The 20575-nt window shown below is 32.2% G+C and overlaps 1 protein-coding gene across 3 annotated transcripts in view; it reads left to right on the top strand.

Annotated features, from left to right (window-relative positions):
- The window catches only part of LOC136977914 (metabotropic glutamate receptor 3-like), a 228243-nt gene that overhangs the window by 183140 nt on the left and 24528 nt on the right, over window positions 1-20575 (top strand). For all 3 annotated transcript variants that reach the window (XM_067273515.1, XM_067273517.1, XM_067273516.1), the window contains one exon: window positions 11743-11875. In XM_067273515.1, the coding sequence (XP_067129616.1) occupies window positions 11743-11875 (133 nt within the window). The remainder of the gene's footprint in view (window positions 1-11742; window positions 11876-20575) is intronic.

Here is a 20575-nt window from a genome sequence, read left to right as displayed (position 1 = left end):
CAAGTTATAATTTGGGCACCCCATAATATTGGTTCTAGTTACGCTAGCGGTTTATCGTAAATAATACATTGTTTTATTATTACGTATTACTTACAGAAATAATTTGCTAATCAATCTTCAAATCTGCCTACACAATTTGTAGATCCAATTTTTACTATTTAAGACATCAGATTCGAATTTATGTAGTCTGTGGATTTTTCTCTAAAAATTAAATGCCAATTCTAATTTTATACTTTTATCAGGAGTGTTTTCTCATGTTACTTTGCAATATTTAGTCGCCTCTTCTTTTTCTTTTATTATACTAATGCTTTTTGAATCTGCTTTGTTCTTATTTTCTTCATTAGAATATGGTTGTTACACTAGAGCATTATAAAAAAGTCTCTGATTTCTGGTAGTGTCTTCTATGACTTTTATTTTCTTTCATGTTTAATTTATTACTTTAGCAACTTGGCAAAATTCCATGCTTTCGAAGCATTTATAATTGACGTCTCCAAGAAACTTTAGTAACCATTTTTACTTTAGATAGACATTGTTCATTTTGATAAAATTTCCCATTAAAAGAAATATGATCATTACTATAAGAAACATATACAGTTACACTAATGTTCATTAGAATAATAACTTCTTGATATAGTAAATAGTGATTAATAATATAATAAATAAGGCTTATTTTTAAAAAAAATTTTACTTACAAAACATTAGAAGTATTGGAAAATTGACTAATGATTTGATGTAACTATATTTATGGTTTCGTTTCGAATATTTATTTACTTTAAATTTTTTCAAATGAATGGCTTATTTCTTTAAATATCTTTCATTTTGATTTATTATTGCAAAGCGATAACTTTTAAGCTTGTGCAGTAATTCTCAAACAGCACTTTATGGGCTTGGAAGGAAAATATTAAACAAGCGTAATGCATTATTGTTTTCGGATCTATAACTCCGTCACAATTTGATCTGTTTTTATTTTTTGTATACGAATAGATAATGATATTAACTTTTTAATTGGAAAAGCAGTTTGACTAGGCAAATCAGAAGTTATAACAGCATAACTGCTTTATTTAACATATTTTTGTGATGATCTTCCAAATCTTGAATTGTATAATTATAAATACAAAAATTTTTTAAGCTAAAGTAATTTATAGCCAAGAATTTTTTCATTTTATATTGTAATTCTTTGTACAGTGAGATAAATACCAAGTAATCGTAATTAAACTACCCGTATTCAACGCTGTCTAGAGAGTTATTTGGAGCGCCAAATGTAACCAAATTTGGTTTGATGACATGCGGAAGATATTTCTCAATTAAAATTATTGTTTTAATACTCTTTTGAGGAACTGACTTTTGATATCAGTTAACTGCATAAATTATAATTTTCTTTATACATAACAGCTAAACTAAGCAATATTTGAAAAATAATGAGCGTTAATTTGGTACGAAATTCTAAATACAATTGACTACTTTTGGAAGAAATAATATGATTTAATTGGTTGCTGCAATCCTTGAATAAACTAGACTTAATGATTTATATACTCTCAGTAATGTTCAAAATAACCACTCAGTCGGTTTGACGAAAACACAAATTTTATATTTACAGTAATGTACAAAATAATCCAAATTAGAGTTACAATTAAATATGCACAACACTAATTCCAACAACAACCGACTATTCCCGTACAAATTCGTCGAAAGAACTCCTTACGAACAAACAGACTTGTAATTAACAAAACCTCCGAGTCAGGAACAAGTTCATACACAAACACGTAACTTCCAACGAGAGAGTTAGTTAGCACCTCGATAACGACGATCTCCCTTGATCCGATCCGATCCGATCACCTCCGATACGATGCCAGCCGATCCGAACTCCCGATACGAGCTCGATCCGAGCTTAAATAGTCGACGGCGTTCGAACACTGCTCCAATCAAATTTGAATGTTCCCGCAACGGCCGCCAACGGTCACTTCCCGCCGGCCAATCGTCCGATGGTTGACGATTCGAAACTTAACGGTTCTTCCCACGGAAGTTCCTAACGGTCGTTTCCAACGGCCGATCCTAACGACTTTTCCGTTATGACAGTTCGTTATAACAAACAGGTGGGAATCGCGCGTCTTGGCGATTCCATACCTTACACCTCCGCGGCCAAGGATCAAACTGAGCTTAGCCCAAGCCTGTTTGATCCAACAACACTCAGCAATTTTACAAATGTCCGTTCGTGCGGACTGACCCTTACCTCCGGTACAACCGGGCAAACTCGCTATAACCCGCGCACAGAGATGCCTCGCGATAGTGTAGGACCCCTTGGATCCCCGAGACCTATCCGCGCGGGTCCCCCTACGAGGAGGTCGTCCCCGTCGCCTTCGGCGTGTCATCCGGTTTTGTTGGTCACCAGATGTCGCTCGGCCCTTCTCACGGAATTTGGGTTTCTTACCGCGAGCTCGGTTGTGACCGTTGTCCGTCGTTTTCCGGACCGGCGATATGCCTCCCTCCGGACTTAGCACGTGTGTGGGTGGTTCCGATTGGCCACTGGCCGCGCCCGCCGTGGCCCGAGACCTCCGGGTCTCTTTACCGCTGTGTTTTCTTTGAACCCGGTTGACGGTCGCCAAGATCAGGTTCGCCTGTTGCCCAATCAATTCGGCCAAGTCGTCCACGGAATGACACTCCTTCGTAGCATCCAGGGGCTTATCCCGTGTCGCATTCGGTAACCCTAGCAGCGGTTCGCTAGTTTCCCCGATCGCTCGTCTTTGGTCATCGGCGTGTTGCGCCAACTGCGTCGCGGGTTCCCGGCCGATATCTCCCAAGTCGATTATTTCCCCGACGCCACAATTTTGACCCTGAGGCGTCCCAGCTACCCCATTCTTTACTGCTCTGACTCCCGGCCTCCCTTCATCAGCGTCCTCGCCCTCCAGTTTCCTGTTCGCGGCGGGTCGTTCGCTTCGGCTATCCGATTCGCTACCGGAATATCTCCTCGCAATAGGAATCGCGTCCCCTGCTTTATTTTGCTCAGACTGCGCCCTCCGCTCACAATGGGCCGTGCGCTGCCGCCCTTGTGTCTGGTCAAGCGGTCCTATGACCATCCCCCGGTTTTTGTCGTCGGGCGGCTCTCGTTTAACCCCCTCGCTCGCTTCCACGAACATCCCCGCTACCGCACTTAATATACTCTGCTCCTCAGCTAATTCCCTTTTTCTTGCCTCGGAATCCGCTTTCTCTCTCGCTTCTACCAGCGCTCGGAAGTCCCTTTCCGTTAAGAGAGCGTCTGTCGCTTTCCCTAACCTATTGGTGATCGCACACGTCACCCGTGCCGATCCTGGCGTTTCTTCGCGTCCTTCCTCCCACAATCCAAGCGGTACTGACGCTAGGCCTGCCTCTACCTGGTGACCGAAGGCTCCAACGAGTTGCCTTTCCTCCTTCGTTCCCGTCACCGCTTTAGGGACCCATGACTCCCTTAACGCCGACGCTTCCGTTCCCGAAACGTCCTTAACTGGGGGACCATTTCTGCCGCTTACTGTCTCAGCTTCCTTCAGCGACCTCCCAACTTCGGGTTGGATATTATGCACTGCCTCCTCTCGTCTTGCCGCGACTCCACTGGGCTCCCTAATGTCCCGGTCTACCTGTGAGCTGCGCCTACTTTCTACTCTTAGCATGGGGACTTTGGCCACCCTGACCCCCGCGGTTCCCGTCCTCGATCTGGCTACGAACGTGGGCCTCCCTTCTCCCCGCATTGCCTCGACCCGATCCTTTGCTTCCCCGCTCCCCGGTGGGCAAGAGAGTTTGGATGCTCTCACCTCCACCACCACGCGGTCCGCTGCCTTGGGTCGCATGCGTTCGGCCTCGTCGTCTACCCGCCTATCAGGACATCCTCTTTTCTGCCGGTCAGTTTCTCTTGGCCTATCCCATTCTACCCGCGGCCTGTTTCCCAACGCGCTTGTTCTATCCCCGAAGTCGCAGTTCCCCTTGACTTTAAGTCCTTCGGATCGTGTTTGCTGTTCCTGCCGCTTCGTATCGTCTAATTTTCCGGTAATCCCCAGCCGTAACTTACGCCGTTCTAACTCTATCTCTGCTCTCCTCACCTCGGACTCGATCTCTGCTCTTTTCACCTCGGACTCGATCTCTGCTCTTTTTGTCACTTCCGCCTCTGCCTTTTCTTTGCTCGCCGCCTCGATTTCTGCTCTTCTCGCCTCAATTTTCGCGAGCTCGATCCGCAACTTCAGTGCTTCGAGGTCGTCTCCTGACCCGCTTGTCCTGCGCGACGAACTCGGCTCGTCATCTTCCCAGTTCCTAGCCTCTAGCTGCCGCGATTTCGCGCGTCTAGGCATCTCTGTGTGCTAGCGAGAAACAAAAAATTTACCTGGGTCTAATTGCTGGTGATGTTCTGTCCGTCCGTCTGCTTCTCTGTCGTAGCTCAGTTCTTCCGATTCTTTGAAGTGTAATCCAGGATAATCCAACGTAATCCAAAGTATCCAAAATATCCTGTCGACTGCGCCAGTAATGTTCAAAATAACCACTCAGTCGGTTTGACGAAAACACAAATTTTATATTTACAGTAATGTACAAAATAATCCAAATTAGAGTTACAATTAAATATGCACAACACTAATTCCAACAACAACCGACTATTCCCGTACAAATTCGTCGAAAGAACTCCTTACGAACAAACAGACTTGTAATTAACAAAACCTCCGAGTCAGGAACAAGTTCATACACAAACACGTAACTTCCAACGAGAGAGTTAGTTAGCACCTCGATAACGACGATCTCCCTTGATCCGATCCGATCCGATCACCTCCGATACGATGCCAGCCGATCCGAACTCCCGATACGAGCTCGATCCGAGCTTAAATAGTCGACGGCGTTCGAACCCTGCTCCAATCAAATTTGAATGTTCCCGCAACGGCCGCCAACGGTCACTTCCCGCCGGCCAATCGTCCGATGGTTGACGATTCGAAACTTAACGGTTCTTCCCACGGAAGTTCCTAACGGTCGTTTCCAACGGCCGATCCTAACGACTTTTCCGTTATGACAGTTCGTTATAACAAACAGGTGGGAATCGCGCGTCTTGGCGATTCCATACCTTACACTCTCCATATGACTATTGCCGTCAACTAATTTGATTTTGAACAGTCTTAAAGAACAAGTGTAAAGACTCTTTATCTTATCTTTGAAATTCTCTGTCTGAAAGAGTCAAATAAGAAACAGGCAATTATTTATTGTGACATCGTCACAATGCCGGGCTGCAAGTTTTAATTATATTTTTAATTAATTTAAAATATATGCTCTCCGCCTCAAATTGTTAGCCTCTTGTCCCTATACAACATACTTTTCCTTTAACAATAGGGTCGTGACGGTCATCTATCTAACACTTTTCAGGAAAAAATGTTTGAATTGAAATAATATGATGATCTTATATAGTTAATCAATCCTCCTCTCCTAGTCAATTGTTTCCAAATCTTGTCTCGTCTTTCATCTATCTAATTTCATTGTCCAGATTAAAGAAGGACAGACAGAGAGCAGATGGACGACAGTGAGAATTTATAAATCTACAAGTTTTTTTCAAGTTGCAGCCCAATAACATTTATTTATTTTTGTGGTGTCAGAAGAAATGAGGTTTGATCTTAAGTTTATTTCATTAACGAAGGAAAAGAAACAATTCGCGTTCAAATGATACTAACGTAAAAGTAAGTTTCTCTAGAAACAAATATTTCTGCGAATGATCGGGATCATTCCTTAAATCGGAATGTTAAAATACCGGCAAAATACGATTTTTGACGAATCCACGAAGTACTATATATTCTGATTTTCAAGTACTTGGAGAGTTTGTTGAATTTTATAAAATAAGTGCAACATGTTTGTCTTTGCTGGAATACGTGCAAAATAGAAAAGCATGAGATAAGAGATCTAAGCATGAGATCTAACTTCTTTATAATATGGATTAAAAAAAATAAATTAAGCATCATTTTAAGGAAACTTTAAATAAATGCTGAATTTTATAAACCTTTTATTTCGTTGTGCAAATATTGTATAATGTGTACACAAATTTTTATTTCTTTAACATTATCTTCCTATAGTTAAAAAGCGATAGGCTGACGTCTTAATGGCATTTATTTCTCTGCAACTTTAAATTTCATAACATGATTTTTTTATATTGTTCATTCTCCTTTCAACTTAATAATAGCTTATATGTTTATTTTTATTATCAATAAATGAACTTTAATATTTTTAATAATCTGAGTGACTTTATCCTCCTTACACTGGAATTTCTCTCAATAATAGATAATTTCACGATTACTATTTATGAAAATATAATAATAATTACATTCCTAAGACGAGTCTATGCAAATGAACACTTTATTATTCATTTATAAATAAAACTCTGATTATTATGATAACTAGAGGATATGTAAATAATTACACTGTAATTAATTTCATACGTCGCTTTTAATAAGGCTTTTAAAATATATTAATAAAGTAAATTAATTAATAATTCAATATTAGCCTTCACCTTTAATGATGACACTATATTATAATTTATTTAAAATGTATTTAATTTTTAAAATAAATAGAACTGCTTCCGCATCTTATAAATATATTTTCGTTACGTTGATAAAATATTCCAAAAAATTAGTTGACTAACTTCAGAATAGTTTAGTTTAAAAACTTACATTATGATTTTTTATATAAAAATTAATTTTTAATTCATTTAAAAGAAAATTACAGTATTGAAATAAACTTAAATTTTTAAAATGCGTATAGTAATGAAGTATTCATCTGTAAGATTTCCATCCACACTGTATAATATTTTTCCTGTATATCAGAATTATTTTTTCTTATAAATAACAAATATGTAATCATTTCTTCAGCGTGAGAACAAGAGACTTTGTTAAATTGCTTATAATTCTTGTATTTATTGCTTTCTCTTAATCGCATAAATAACAATTTTAAATGTTCTCGGGTTATTCATTTATTAATTTCCTGCTATCGTTTAAAACAAACTTTAAATGTTTAAAACTCTATAACTCCATTAGTAAATAAGTAATAATTTCGAAACCTCTTCGTGAAATTCATTTAATTAAAAGAAGAAATCACTTTTGAAAATACAATTTTATTTATTCTAGAAATATCCGATTTGAAGGTTTTGAAAGGAAGAAAGCAAGTCTATAAAGTTTATTTTCTTGTTTTTATCTTCGTCATTTTTTAAATTTATGCAAACAATTTTGAATTTTAAAATGCAGTAAAGTCTATGTAAACGGAAATCGAATTTTTCCACCTAGACAGACTTCTGTTTTATTCAGGTTCCGTTTAGATATGTTTTTACTGTATTTACAAAACACCGAGATATTCTCAGCGTATAAATTCATTTTATATCCGTATTTTTATTCATATTCGTGTAATATCTTAATCTGATATTAAAATAGAATTAATTTATAGAACTAAAGATATTGATGAAGATATAAAGTGTCTAGCAATTTTATTTTCATTAATTTTACTTTGAATCTAATAAATTGTAACATGTGATATCATTCTGGAACTAAATTAAGTTTTGCCATCTCATTTATCTAATGTTAATTTAAATCAAAAAACGTTATTGAAATTTTTAAAAGCCAAAGGTATAATTACTTTACCGCATATATTTTTATATAACAGTTGATGGGAAAACATTAGTATTGAATTATATTTTAGAATATACAATATTGAGCAACTGCTATTAAATAACGCCTCTATAATAATTATTTTTCTATTAAAATCTTAAACTGATTTATAAAATATTTAAAACTTTTAATAGAAAAATAATACTTATAAAGTATGTTATTAATTGGTGAATAGTTTTTTATTTCAATTTTTAAAAAAATTAAAATAAACATTTTTTAATAATAAAAAGTAAGTCTTGTTGTATAGGTCCACCTATCAATTCGCATAACAAATTTTTAATTAATTAACATATATGTATAATAGATATAAGAGATAAAATATATAATACTTATATAATATATAGATTAAAATAATACTTAAATTAAGTATTCTTCGCTCGATCTGTTGCTATAGGAAAACATACATCTAACTGAAATTATTGCTGGACTCTTTTAGCATTCATTTATTTTCATTTCTAAAAATCGCTACCATTACATTTAAGTCTTCAGATTTAAATAAAATTACTAATACGAATGATAAACTCGTAAAATGGGGGTCATTTAACTATTTGACCTCTTCGACATATAAAGATCTTTCGGTGTAATTTCGGTAACACAAAAAATATTTATCTCAAAGAATTTAATTAAAAAATAGTTTTTTGATATTTTTACGTGGAACCTAGATATAGTTTTAATTTGAAAATTTTATAACTAATTGCTTTATTCTATCTAAAGTTATAAAAGAAAATATATAAAAAAAACACGTTAATATTAGTGATTTCTAGAAAAAAATTTTCGAAACAGATATATTTATTTTTGGCACTAAAAATTTGTACGAGTAAAAAAAACCTTTCACAACTTGGAAGTTTTTTGAGATATGTTTCCATCATTTAATATCTCCCGAACCAATGGTCCGATTCTCTAGAAAATTTCTAAAAGCATTTCTCTAATACACAAACCTCCCTAAAAAATTTAAATTTACGACAAAAGGCACAGGAGTTAGTAAGCTAGATGAAAAAATTATGCAGTTCCCTCACACACATACACACCTAACATCCATACACACAGAAAAAATCCCCAACTCTTTTGCATTTCTCGACGTTTCAAGGTCTCCCGAATCCGAAAATGAAAGAATCTTGAGATCATTTTTTGACAGTTAGCCAAACTTTCCCTTCGTTATATAACAGCCAGAAAATAATATACTGTTGTTATTATGTAATATTAATAATAATTTTCAAATAAATGATGCTTTTCTATGGTTTATGATTATGATATTTTTTTATTTAAAACATATTTTAGATTTATATATTTGTAAACGAGAGATTTTTTTTAAATATTTCGGTCTGTAAATCTATAATTTGAATATTTTGCAAGCTACAACAGTTAAAAGATTAGAGATTGCAGGATCTTGAAAATTAATTCGAGGTAATTAGGTATAAATATTATAGATTCTACTTCAACTTATCTATAGACATTCCCTTTGCTAAATTTACTTTTCCAGTAATTACATAACACGAAGTTATTGAACTCTAAAAAGAATTTGGGACACCACGTATATTAGTTTTTCTTTTTAATTGTTAATTTACAAAGCGAGATCCATTTTTTATATTTCTAGATTAAAACAATTTTCATATTTATACAGAATTAAAAAAGCTTTCTAAACTAAAAATTGTTAAAATTAGATTTTTAATCATATAAAATGTCGATAACAGATCGTCATTAAAAATATTTATTACTCCTTTAGTATTTTAAATAAATCATAAAAGCAATAATTAATTCTTAATTGCTTTTTATATTACATTAATGTTATTTAATTTTCTGATTATTAATTTGTATAATTTTTATATGAAAGTTACGAAATTAAATTATTAATAACTCTTAAAACTTTTAGTAATGTTCAAAATAACCACTCAGTCGGTTTAACGAAACACAAAGTTTATATTTACAATATAAATGTACAAAATACTACAAATTAGAGTCACAATTAAATATGCACAAACACTAATCCAACGACAACCGACTATTCCCGTACACGTTCGTCGAAAGAAACTCCTTACGACCTCCACAAACAGACTTGTAATTAACACCACCTCCGAGTCAGGAACAAGTTCGTACTAAACCACTGGAGATTACTTTATCCAGATTTCCGTGGCGTCCAACGAGAGAGTTAGTTAGCACTTCGATAACGACGATCTCGATCCGATCTTATCCGATCTTCCCGATACGAGCTCCTGTTCCCGCCGAAACTACTGCTTAAATAGTGTCCGGCGTTTGAATCGTCCGCCAATCAAATTTGAATGTTTCCACAACGTCTGGCCAACGGTCATTTCCCGCCAGCCAATCGTCCGTCTGTCGTCGACTTGAAACTCAACGGTTCTTCTAACGGTCGTTTCCAACGGCCGTTTATAACGGTTTTTCTGCTATGAAAGTTCGTTATAATAAAACAGGGCGGAAATCGCTTGCCTACGCGATTCCAAACCCTACACTTTTTCTTTTAAGTTCGTGTATTGAATGATAACAATAAATTTCTTAAATACATTTATAAACACAAATGTCGTTCTTGATGCAAATTATCATAAGAAAAGAGAATAACTTAATTAAGAGAATTGTCATTTATATTGAAAAAAGCTGGCAAAGACTCTTGACTTTCCGGCATTCGAACTGCAGGTTAAGACGATCATTAGGAAGTCCGATAATTTTCAATTATACTACAATATACAATTTAAGTAATAAAAAGCATAATAGGAGTAATTTTGTTGAATTAAATATTGTTTTTAAATGGAGATTTTTTTTAATTATAAGTTTAAAAAATACTATGACATTAGCTCAAAGTTAAAATTGTTTGTGGCACCATCTGTTATATTATTATTTATTTTTTAAAAAAATAAAAAGTTAAACTGGAGTAATGAAGAGTTTCTAAAAGTATTGCAAATGCCAATAACGAGAAAAATTTTCACTAAGTTCGACCTATTCGAAATATGACATATGAATCCCCTCTATCTCCCCATCCTTGAGTTTCATGATAGCATCAATGCCTTTTATATACGAGTTACCACTCCAAATTTCGTTTATCTTTACCCCATTCTAAGATGTTAAACGAAATAGATGCCAACACACAATAAACTTTTGCCCGTTTTTTCGATTTTTTGAGTTCAGAGATTGGCGAGTCAAATATGAGACGGTTACAATACTTACCCGTGTTATGTTATAACATCCTGGAAAATAATTGTATGGAGAATTTGTGCCAGGAATTCAATAAGATGTAGTTCATTCTACGCGGTTTAAATTTATTAATTAGGCTGTAATTTGAAAAAAAATGTAGACCTATAAATTCCCACTGTCATCTATCCGTTTGTCCCTTCTTAATCTCGAGAACGGAGTTACATAGATGAAAGTCGAGACCAGATATGGAAAATTTAGGCGCTGGTGGTCTGGATTCGCTATATAGGAACTTTCGATGCAAACACGTTATTTCAATTCAAGTATTTTCCCCTGAAAGGAGTTAGATAAATGACTGGCATGACTGTTGCTAACAGGAAATATATTATGTACTATACTTTTCCTGTTATTGCTAGCTGGAAAAGTATTATGTACAGGGCAAGACAGTACTAATTTGAGGTGGAGAGCATATATTTTAAATTAAATAAATTTAAAACATTATAATAAAAATTGCAGCCTGGCATTGTAATGATGTCACAATAAATAATTGCTCGTTAATGGTTAGAATTATAAATACTTATGATACTTGTGATAGTCTGAATATGTTTTATTATAATTTGTAAATTTTATGCAAAGATTTTTTTCGACGTGTATTTGTACTAAATAATGGGGGCAAATAAAAATATGAATTTTATTTAAAATTAAATGTTATTAATATTCTGGATGAAAGTAATTTCAGATGAATATTAAATATTGTAATTGGATTTTTCTAATTTTTAATTCTACTTTTGATATTTGTTATTAATATTTTATTTCGAATAAGTATTAGACTGGGATTAGTTTGGAAAGTTTTTAAGAGTTTTTCAAACTGGAAATAAAATTTAATATTAAAAATCGAAATTATAAATAGAAAATGGAATTTACCTTAAAAATTTATTAATCATAATATAATTTCTTGTAGGAATATGCATAGCAGTATCGGAGAAAATTACTCGAAATACAAAACCTGAAGATTTTGATAAAATTATTGAACATTTGAGTTCAAAACCAAAAGCAAGAGGCGTTGTAGTTTTTGTTGATGAAGATAACTGCAGGTTTGATTTTGGATCATTTATATATTCTAAAACTAATGTGATATCATCTGAAATTTCTAAAATATTAACTCTGTTATTAAATATTAATGGAAAATCAATAATTTTAATTTATTTAAAATGTTTTAAAATAGTTTTTAATAAGTAATGTAAATTAATAAATATATCTATTTTAATATAATATATATTTTTGAATTTTCTGCTAATGTGTGTAATTTTGAAGATTTTTATCAACAAACAATAGAGAATCACAGCATAATGATTATTTATATACAGTATATAAATGAGGATGTTTGTTTGTTTTTACGCTATAAACTCCTAGGCCGTTTGGCCAATAGCTATGAAACTCGGTAGTTACGTTTAAATTCTTCTAACTTAGAACATGTCGTACATTCCACCCCAAAATATCGATTGAATTTTTTATAAATCTATTAATTTTTATATACATACAATTTTCTGAGTTACACGTAGAGCCATCTATTGGCAAAAAAGTTTAAAAAATAATTAACTAAATATAATTCTTACAAAAAATGATATAATTTTAAAATATATATATAATATTCACCGAATTACTGTGACAATGATGTAGCACGAAATAGATGCGCCATTACTCCATTACTGTAACAGGTAGCACATAGCACTTTTTGCTAGCGTGTAGTAGTGTTTTGCACCTGTAAATCATACTTTCCCTGTTAGCAATAGAGTCGTGCCAGTTATATATCTAACTCCGTTCGGGGGAAAATTTTTGTATTGATATAACGTGATTTGCGGTGCAAATCGTTCATATATAGGTAATCAGGTCCTTCTCTCTTACGTTTTCCATGTTTAGTCTCGACTTTCATCTATCTAACTCCGTTTTCAAGGTTAAGAAAGGTCAGAGACGGACGGACAAGAGTGGGAATTTATAGGTCTACAATTCTTTCAAATTGCAATCCAATAAGTGCCTTTAAGTAACCGAGTGGGTAAAATCACCGATCACTCGGTAATCGGTCGTGGTAATGCATGGCCAACGGACTAGCCACGTGGAGTTTCCTGGATTTTCTTCGCGTTAGTAACACTTCAATTGGGGCCAGCTTTATATAAAATTATCCGGGATGCATTCTCCTAGGCGGATCGCTCACGTGTCGCGTTGCCATAACTAAATACACTAAACTAATTTTACTAATTTTTCTTTAAACGCGATATTTACGAGAACGCTTAACTATCAGGAAACCTGGATACCCCATTCTCTCCCCTGATTTTATCTCTTTTTACTAACTCATAAACCATTGCGGGCAGCGCCGGGCTCATCTGCTAGTTTCTAATACTTGCGAATAATAAAAGTCTTTTTAGAAATTTTCACGGCAAACTTAAATGATAACTGATTATTTCTATTATTATTACATGAAATGGTGTTTCCTACTTATGTAATAATAATTACAGTGCATTTTTAATATGCTTATACATTTAAAATTAATGAAATATATCAATTATAAGTGCGCTTTTTTAATTTATGTAACAAACGTAAATTATAAAATAAAATTGTCAACGAATACGCAGAATTTTGAATTAATACGAAAAATAAATGTATGTACCATTGACGTATAATAAGGTACTCTATTCTATACATTTATAAAGTTATAACATTTGTTACAAATTATCTCCAGTTATAGGATATTTATCTCTAATAAATATCCTACACTCGGCTCTATATTCCGAATTGATAGATGACAATCTTGGACTAAAATTGAAATTTTTAAATTGTTAAAAGATGCCAATGTTCTTTTTATTTCTTAATTTGATTAATGTACTGCTCATTTTAAATCCCATCTATAAATGTCTGTCGATTCTAACACAATAAGATTAAATATAATTTTAACATTGGCCATGAAATTCTTATAACTTGCAGTGCTACCTCGGTATACGTCTGCTTTAGGATACGTCGAATTCGGAGTACGTCCTGTTTGGACGAAACAAATTTTGCTCGGTATACACTTTTGTTCGGTATACGACTTAATTCAATTATACACACCATCTATGAACAAGTAGCCCTGTCGGTGTACTAGCCCAGACTAGACGTTCGCGGTGTCACGGTCTATAACTTTGTTAAATTTCTTCTGATTTTAATTTGTAAGTAAAACATTATTATTTTTATTAATCATGAATTGCAAAAAGGCAAATGAAAAGCAACAGAAAACTAAAAAAAATGACTAGAATCACAATGGAACTGAAAAAAGAGATTGTTGAGAAATACGAAGGTGGCATGCGTGTCGAGATTTAACTGTTGCATACCGTATTCCGAGAACGACGATATCGACAATCGTGAAAAATAAAGACATTATTAAATCTGCTAACGTTGCGAAAGGGGTTAAATCAATTTCTAAACAGAGATCGGAGACATTAGATCATGTTGAGAAATTGCTTTTGCTTTGGATAACTGAAAAACAGTGTGTTGGAGACAGCGTATCAGAAACAATTATTTGCGATTATTACTGTAATAACTTTAAAAATCTATAATAAAATTTATTTTTATTAATGTGCTCAAACAGTGTTTAAATTATTTTACAACCCCATTAATATACCATATCAAGAGGAGTTTTTTTACATGAGAACGGATTAAATCATTTTTACATTACTTCTTATGGGAAAGGGGGAAAGTTGGTTTGGTACACGTCCTATTCGGTATAAGTCTAAACATCAGGAACAGATTAAGGTTGTATACCGAGGTTCCACTGTATATGCAAATCAAGCTTATTTCTTACTCAATTCGATTACGAAGCACTATAGTTCCTTCAAATCAAGTCCTTTGTAAGTAGATCATCCATATTATCCTCATAATATCTTTGATATGTTGGCAATACATAAATATATTTGATTCGTATATTATTTCAGAAGCAATTCAGATAAGCTTTAAAAGAAATATAATTGACGTTTGTTCTAAATATAAATTTTAATTAAGCTTTCAGAAAATCTCTTATTAATACTTGCAACGAAACTCTTATAATTTAACTACAGTTGTATGTTCTATACTTTTATTTATTTCATCTTTCTACATCCATTTTTCTATTTCTTCTATAATAAACTGTTTTTCTTTTATGATTTTTAAAAATTTATAATAATAAATTAAGAATCGTAATAAATTAAAACAAATTGATTACCATTGTTATTGTCATATTGAAGTTTTAAGTTTGAAATATTAATATTCGAAATAACGAATTTTTTACTGTAATTTGCTGTATGTCAATTGAAACTGTAAGAATGATAAAGCTGACTTGAATATATTTCTAAATCAATTGAAAGAAAATAAACATTTTACTTCTAATATAATTTTTCATCATGTTTGGTTCTTTTCAAGAAATGAAGAATACTCAATTTTTTGACAAAAATGAATGATATTAAGTTTCTTATTATATTGCTACTAATTGCTGGTATAGAACCGAATCCTGGACCCTTGCAGAAAACTCCCACAAAGCGAGGAAGACCACCACTTACTCGACAAAAATTGCTATCAGATAATATCAAATCGTTGGAACCGGAATCAAATCTTATCACCGAGTATATCAATCCTAGAAGAGCTGAATCATCATTACAAACAGGTGAGCTAATTAATTTAACTTCCTCACAAGAACAATTGCCTTCGGAACAAATAGACATTTCAACAGCACAATTATGGACTAAGATAGCTGATCTGATAACTGATAGTAATGAAAAGTTGGTTAGTCAATTTACAATCATAAGACAAGAAATAAATATAATTCAAAATGAAATTAAAGAATTTAAAGATCAACTTCAACAAATAAATATGAGAAATGATAAAATTGAAATGGAATTTAATAAACTAAGACTAGAAAATGAATTAACTTGATATAAGATGGATACTGTGACTAACACTATGAATAATAATAAAATAATTATATTTGATTATACTAATCAGCTCAAAGATATTACGAAAAATGACTTAGCAAAATTTTTTCCAATACTTTAAAAATACTATGTAATGAATCAGAAGACATTGAAAATATTTACTCAATACCCAATCCGAAAATTCATATAAACTGCATAATACTAAAATCAAATCAATTAAGAAATAGAATATTTGCAGCGTTTAATAAGTTGAAATATAACAAGACACTAGGTAACTGGCAAGAAATTAATATGTCACCCGATTTGACCAAAGATTCTCGCAAAAGAAGAAAAAACCTTTTACCATATTATTTGGACTTTAAGAAGCAAGGATTCCAAGTAAAACTCCGTGATGATTATTTGATAATAAATCGTCAAAAAATTACATACAGCTATATTCAGAATAAATTAGTAAACGTTGGTGATTTTTTGTTGTGTTCTCTTCAGAAAAACCCAATAACTTAATTATTCCAGAAATAGAATATGAAATCAATCTAGGTACGAAAATCTCAAGTAATCTTAAATTAAATATCACAAATTGGAATTCCCAAGGATTAATCCACAATAAAAACCCAGGAGTTTTCTCAATTATTATTTAACTCTGATATTTTGGGCATAACCGAAACCTGGTTAGTTTCACCAGCCAATGAAACCTTCAGTAATAAAATAGAATATACAATTATATCTGTGGAGGCACAGAAACCAGTGGGCCCGTATGGAGGACTCTGTTTACTGATAAGAAAAAACATTGGTTCGATCAAATGTATACAAAAAGCAGCTAATTATATTTTAACCTTATTACAAATCGATAATTCTGATATGCATTATTTATTCAAAAAGTTAATTATAGTAATGCTAGTTTATGTTCCACCAGATCAGTCAGATTTACTAAATGACATATTTAAAAATCTTGAAAAATGGAAAATTATTTCTTCATATATATTGCTGCTTGGTGATTTTAATTCTAGAATAGCACAGATGATAGATTCAGATTATAAAGGTCCAAATCAGCTAATTCACTCTAACCGAGAATCAAAAGATAAAAATTATAACAGATTGGGTATTCAACTAATAAAATATACTCAACAATCGCAACTAATAATTTTAAACGGAAGAATAAAAAATGACTATCCATCTGAAATTACTTGTGTTACTAATACTGGAAGCTCTGTAATAGATCTAACGATATGTTCCGAATTGCTATCTGATTTATGTGTAGAAATTTTAGTTTTAAATTGCAACTTATCTGATCATTTCCCGGTCAAGACTGTTTTTGAAGTGTCTAATATCCAAGTTAATAATAATAAATTTCAACCTTACCACAAAATAAATTATGATTATTTAAATTTTCAACTGCTAATTGGAGAAAAAAATAAAAATTTGCCAAAAATCTTATCGGGTAATGGAATAGAGATATATTCTCAATTGGAAAATCAAATTAAAAAATTCATTAAGATAAAAAAATTTAATAATAAAAAAAACTCAAGTTCAAGAAACCATGGTATGATTTTACATGTTATATCTCCAAGCAATTAATAAAATGAAAACAAAATCCTCACCGGGAATCGACCTTATTACAGTGAAATTTTTAAAATTATTACCACCATCTGGAAAACGTGTACTGCTTGAACTATTTAATTCTTTCTATAATTCAGCAAACTTTCCGGAAACTTGGAATACAGCAAAATTATTAATGATTTACAAAAAAGGAGACAGAAAAGACCCTGCAAATTATCGTCCAATAGCCTTATTGCCAACACTGCGAAAATGCTTTACTTCTATACTGGCTTTACGATTCCAACGTTGGACAGAGGAACTTAATTTGAACTCGAGATTTCAATTCGCATTTAAATGGCATTATTCTTCTTAATATCAATAATAAAGATCTACTTAATAAAAAGGCACAGAAAAATCTACTCAGCTTTCATCGATATATCCAAAGCTTTCGATTCAGTCAATGTTCCAACTCTGATAAATAAACTACAAATCTGTGGCTCTGGAAAAAATTCTCGGATACTATTGCGAAACTGTTTTCAATCTACAGAATTACTATTAGTCACGATAACCAAATATTTCCAGAACTAAACTTAAACCGTGGATTATTACAAGGAGAACCGCTATCGCCATACCTGTTTAATTTTTATTTACATGATATTGATAAATTATTTCTAAGTGATACTGAAGGAATTCAAATCTCCGGAAAATCCTATCACTATATATATTATATATTCACTTTATATTAATAATACTTATTTCTATTTTACTAAAAACAGATGTCATTGGTGCAACTCAATTGAATATTCTTTGAATCATTTACTAAGGGACTGTGAAGGACTAAATACATACTATCAGAAATATAAAATTAAAAAAATATTATATACAAGGAAAAATCAAGACTTTAGAACCAAATTAAACAACCTTACGTTAAGTCAAATGTTTAAAATTAACGGATTTTTTATTCAAATTGCAAAAGAACTAAAAATATATGTTAAATTATTAGAATTATAATTATTGATTACCAATTATGTTACTCAAACTAAAATAGTTTAAAAGAAACTAATGTTCTTCTAAATGTATTAATGTAACGTTATGGATGACTATAACGAATATGCATATTGTTTGTTTGTCGGATATAAAATGTACAGTACACTAATAAATATTGTAATCATTAAACCCCCTGTAACAAGGCTTAGCCTTAATGCAAATGAAATTATTATTATGTTATATTTCTCATCATGTTTTACTAACTGTTAAATCAATAACTATGTTTTATCAACTTCTAGAAATCGATAGTTTTTAAAACTGAATTTTAATTAACTTTAGAAATATTTTAATAAACTCTAATTATGCCAAGTTTATATTATACAGACAACGGTACCGTGTAATAATTTATATTAGATTTTATTTTTCTATTAAAACTTTCTTTTCTATTCATTACATATTTTCATCCATTCGATTCTTCTTCGGTGGTTCCGAAAATTGAGACTCAATTAAATTTTTAAAAAGGATAAAAATCTTTCAATTTACTTCTTATGTGGTTTTCTGGGGATAAAGAGAATATTCTCACGAGAAAACAGTCACCAGAAAATAGTAATCTTTTCTCTATTCCAATTTAGTTTCAAAACACTTCCGATTTTCAAAACAAAAAAATTTCTACTCAATCTAAAAACTTTTATTTGTTATCTCTTTTCGTCATAACGAAGAAAATCAAACATCGCTTTATTATTTGATATCATTTTTACATAATGTGTAATGCATAAACTTTGATTTTTTTCATTAGGATTTAGATTTGACGAATTGCCCGACTAGAAATTCTGTGTTATACAGGAAATGTATTTTTAAATTATTATATATCTTTGTAAGGTAGCAAACAGAAAGTCTTTCGATAAAATTCTTTATTCTTCCAACTTTTTAAATTAAATGTCTTACTAACTTGCAGTCCCCTACACTTCTCAACTCGTCTTGGGTTGGTCACCAACTTAACAATCCCCAATCACGGTCCTCTCGGAAAGACTTGGTAATATTCTACCAGACAAAAACTGGTAAAATTTTACCAAGACTGAATCCTACCATTCCAGTTTCCTATAAAAGTAAATAATTTATCCAGGCGTAAAATAAATCTTTCCAGCATTGCAGTATGTGCATAGTTCCACTGAGATGTTTACAGTAAAACAAATAAATTCATTCAAAAAGGAAGTCCTGTTTAAATCCCGTTGTAAATAACTAAAATTTTCCCTCTCTCTCTTTCTCTCTCTCTCGAGCGCAAGAATAACGGCAGAGAATCTAACTTAAGAAGATTTAGCATAACGTGCAAAGAATATCTGACTCTAAAGAGTCTAAAGGGTAAAAACCAACATTACATAAAGTAACATAAAAAGTTAACTTTATTTTGCTATAGTAAATCTCAAAACGCTTTGGTCTTGCTATAGCTGAAAAGCGCTTGTTTCTCATGCATTTTGTGCATTGGTAAGCGTTGTGGAATAGCCTCAATTTCGTTCTTCTTCAGATTTTTATCTTCTTACGTTTTTGCAAATCGTAAGGTTCGCTTTAATTTCTTGGTACTTTAATACAGAACAGAAGCGAAAGGGCAAAATATTTGAGACTTTTCGGCAGCGCTTAGCAGTGCTATAGAGCAGCATCTTAAAGTGTAGCTAGTCTGAACTTTAACTCCCTCAAGCGCTGAAACAGTGCATTTTAAAGGTTAGGGTTATAAAACATTTTTGAATCTCTACAACACGCTATAAAAATATTACCTCTTTCTTGCGGAACATCCTATATAAAACTTGATATGGAACTATTTAAATTTCGAAATACTACTTTTCTTCTTTAAAATCTAAGGCTTTAAACAGGTGAATTCATTTTATATCTTTATGTATTTTTACACCAATTATAAGTAATGCAGTGTAGACAACAGATTATTATCTCCGATACAACAAATAGTTCCTCACTAAAAATGGATTAACAGCATAACAAATGAAAACATTAAATAAGACTAAGAATATTGTGTATTAATTAATAAATAATTAATCAGATAGAAATGTCTGTTAACAATAAGTAATACAGATGTAAAAAATATAACATATCTTTTTGAAAAGCACTTAAACAAAATAAATCTTCATAATTTACCTTAATGAAATTTTTGATTCACATACTTTGAATGAATGAAAGATATTTAAAAAATAATATGCAGCCATTTCACTGCTGATTGGAAACGAAAAACCATTTCATTAACAACTAAATGGCGAAGGTATGAATTACATTGTGTTAGATAATTACTTTTCTGAGAAATTACAATAGTGAGAGGATCAATCAAATAACCCG

This window comes from Centruroides vittatus, unplaced genomic scaffold (genome assembly GCF_030686945.1).
Source record: "Centruroides vittatus isolate TY-2023 unplaced genomic scaffold, ASM3068694v2 contig_482, whole genome shotgun sequence".
In the NCBI taxonomy this organism is placed as follows: Eukaryota; Metazoa; Arthropoda; class Arachnida; order Scorpiones; family Buthidae; genus Centruroides; species Centruroides vittatus.
This window is presented reverse-complemented; position numbering and strand designations above follow the sequence as displayed.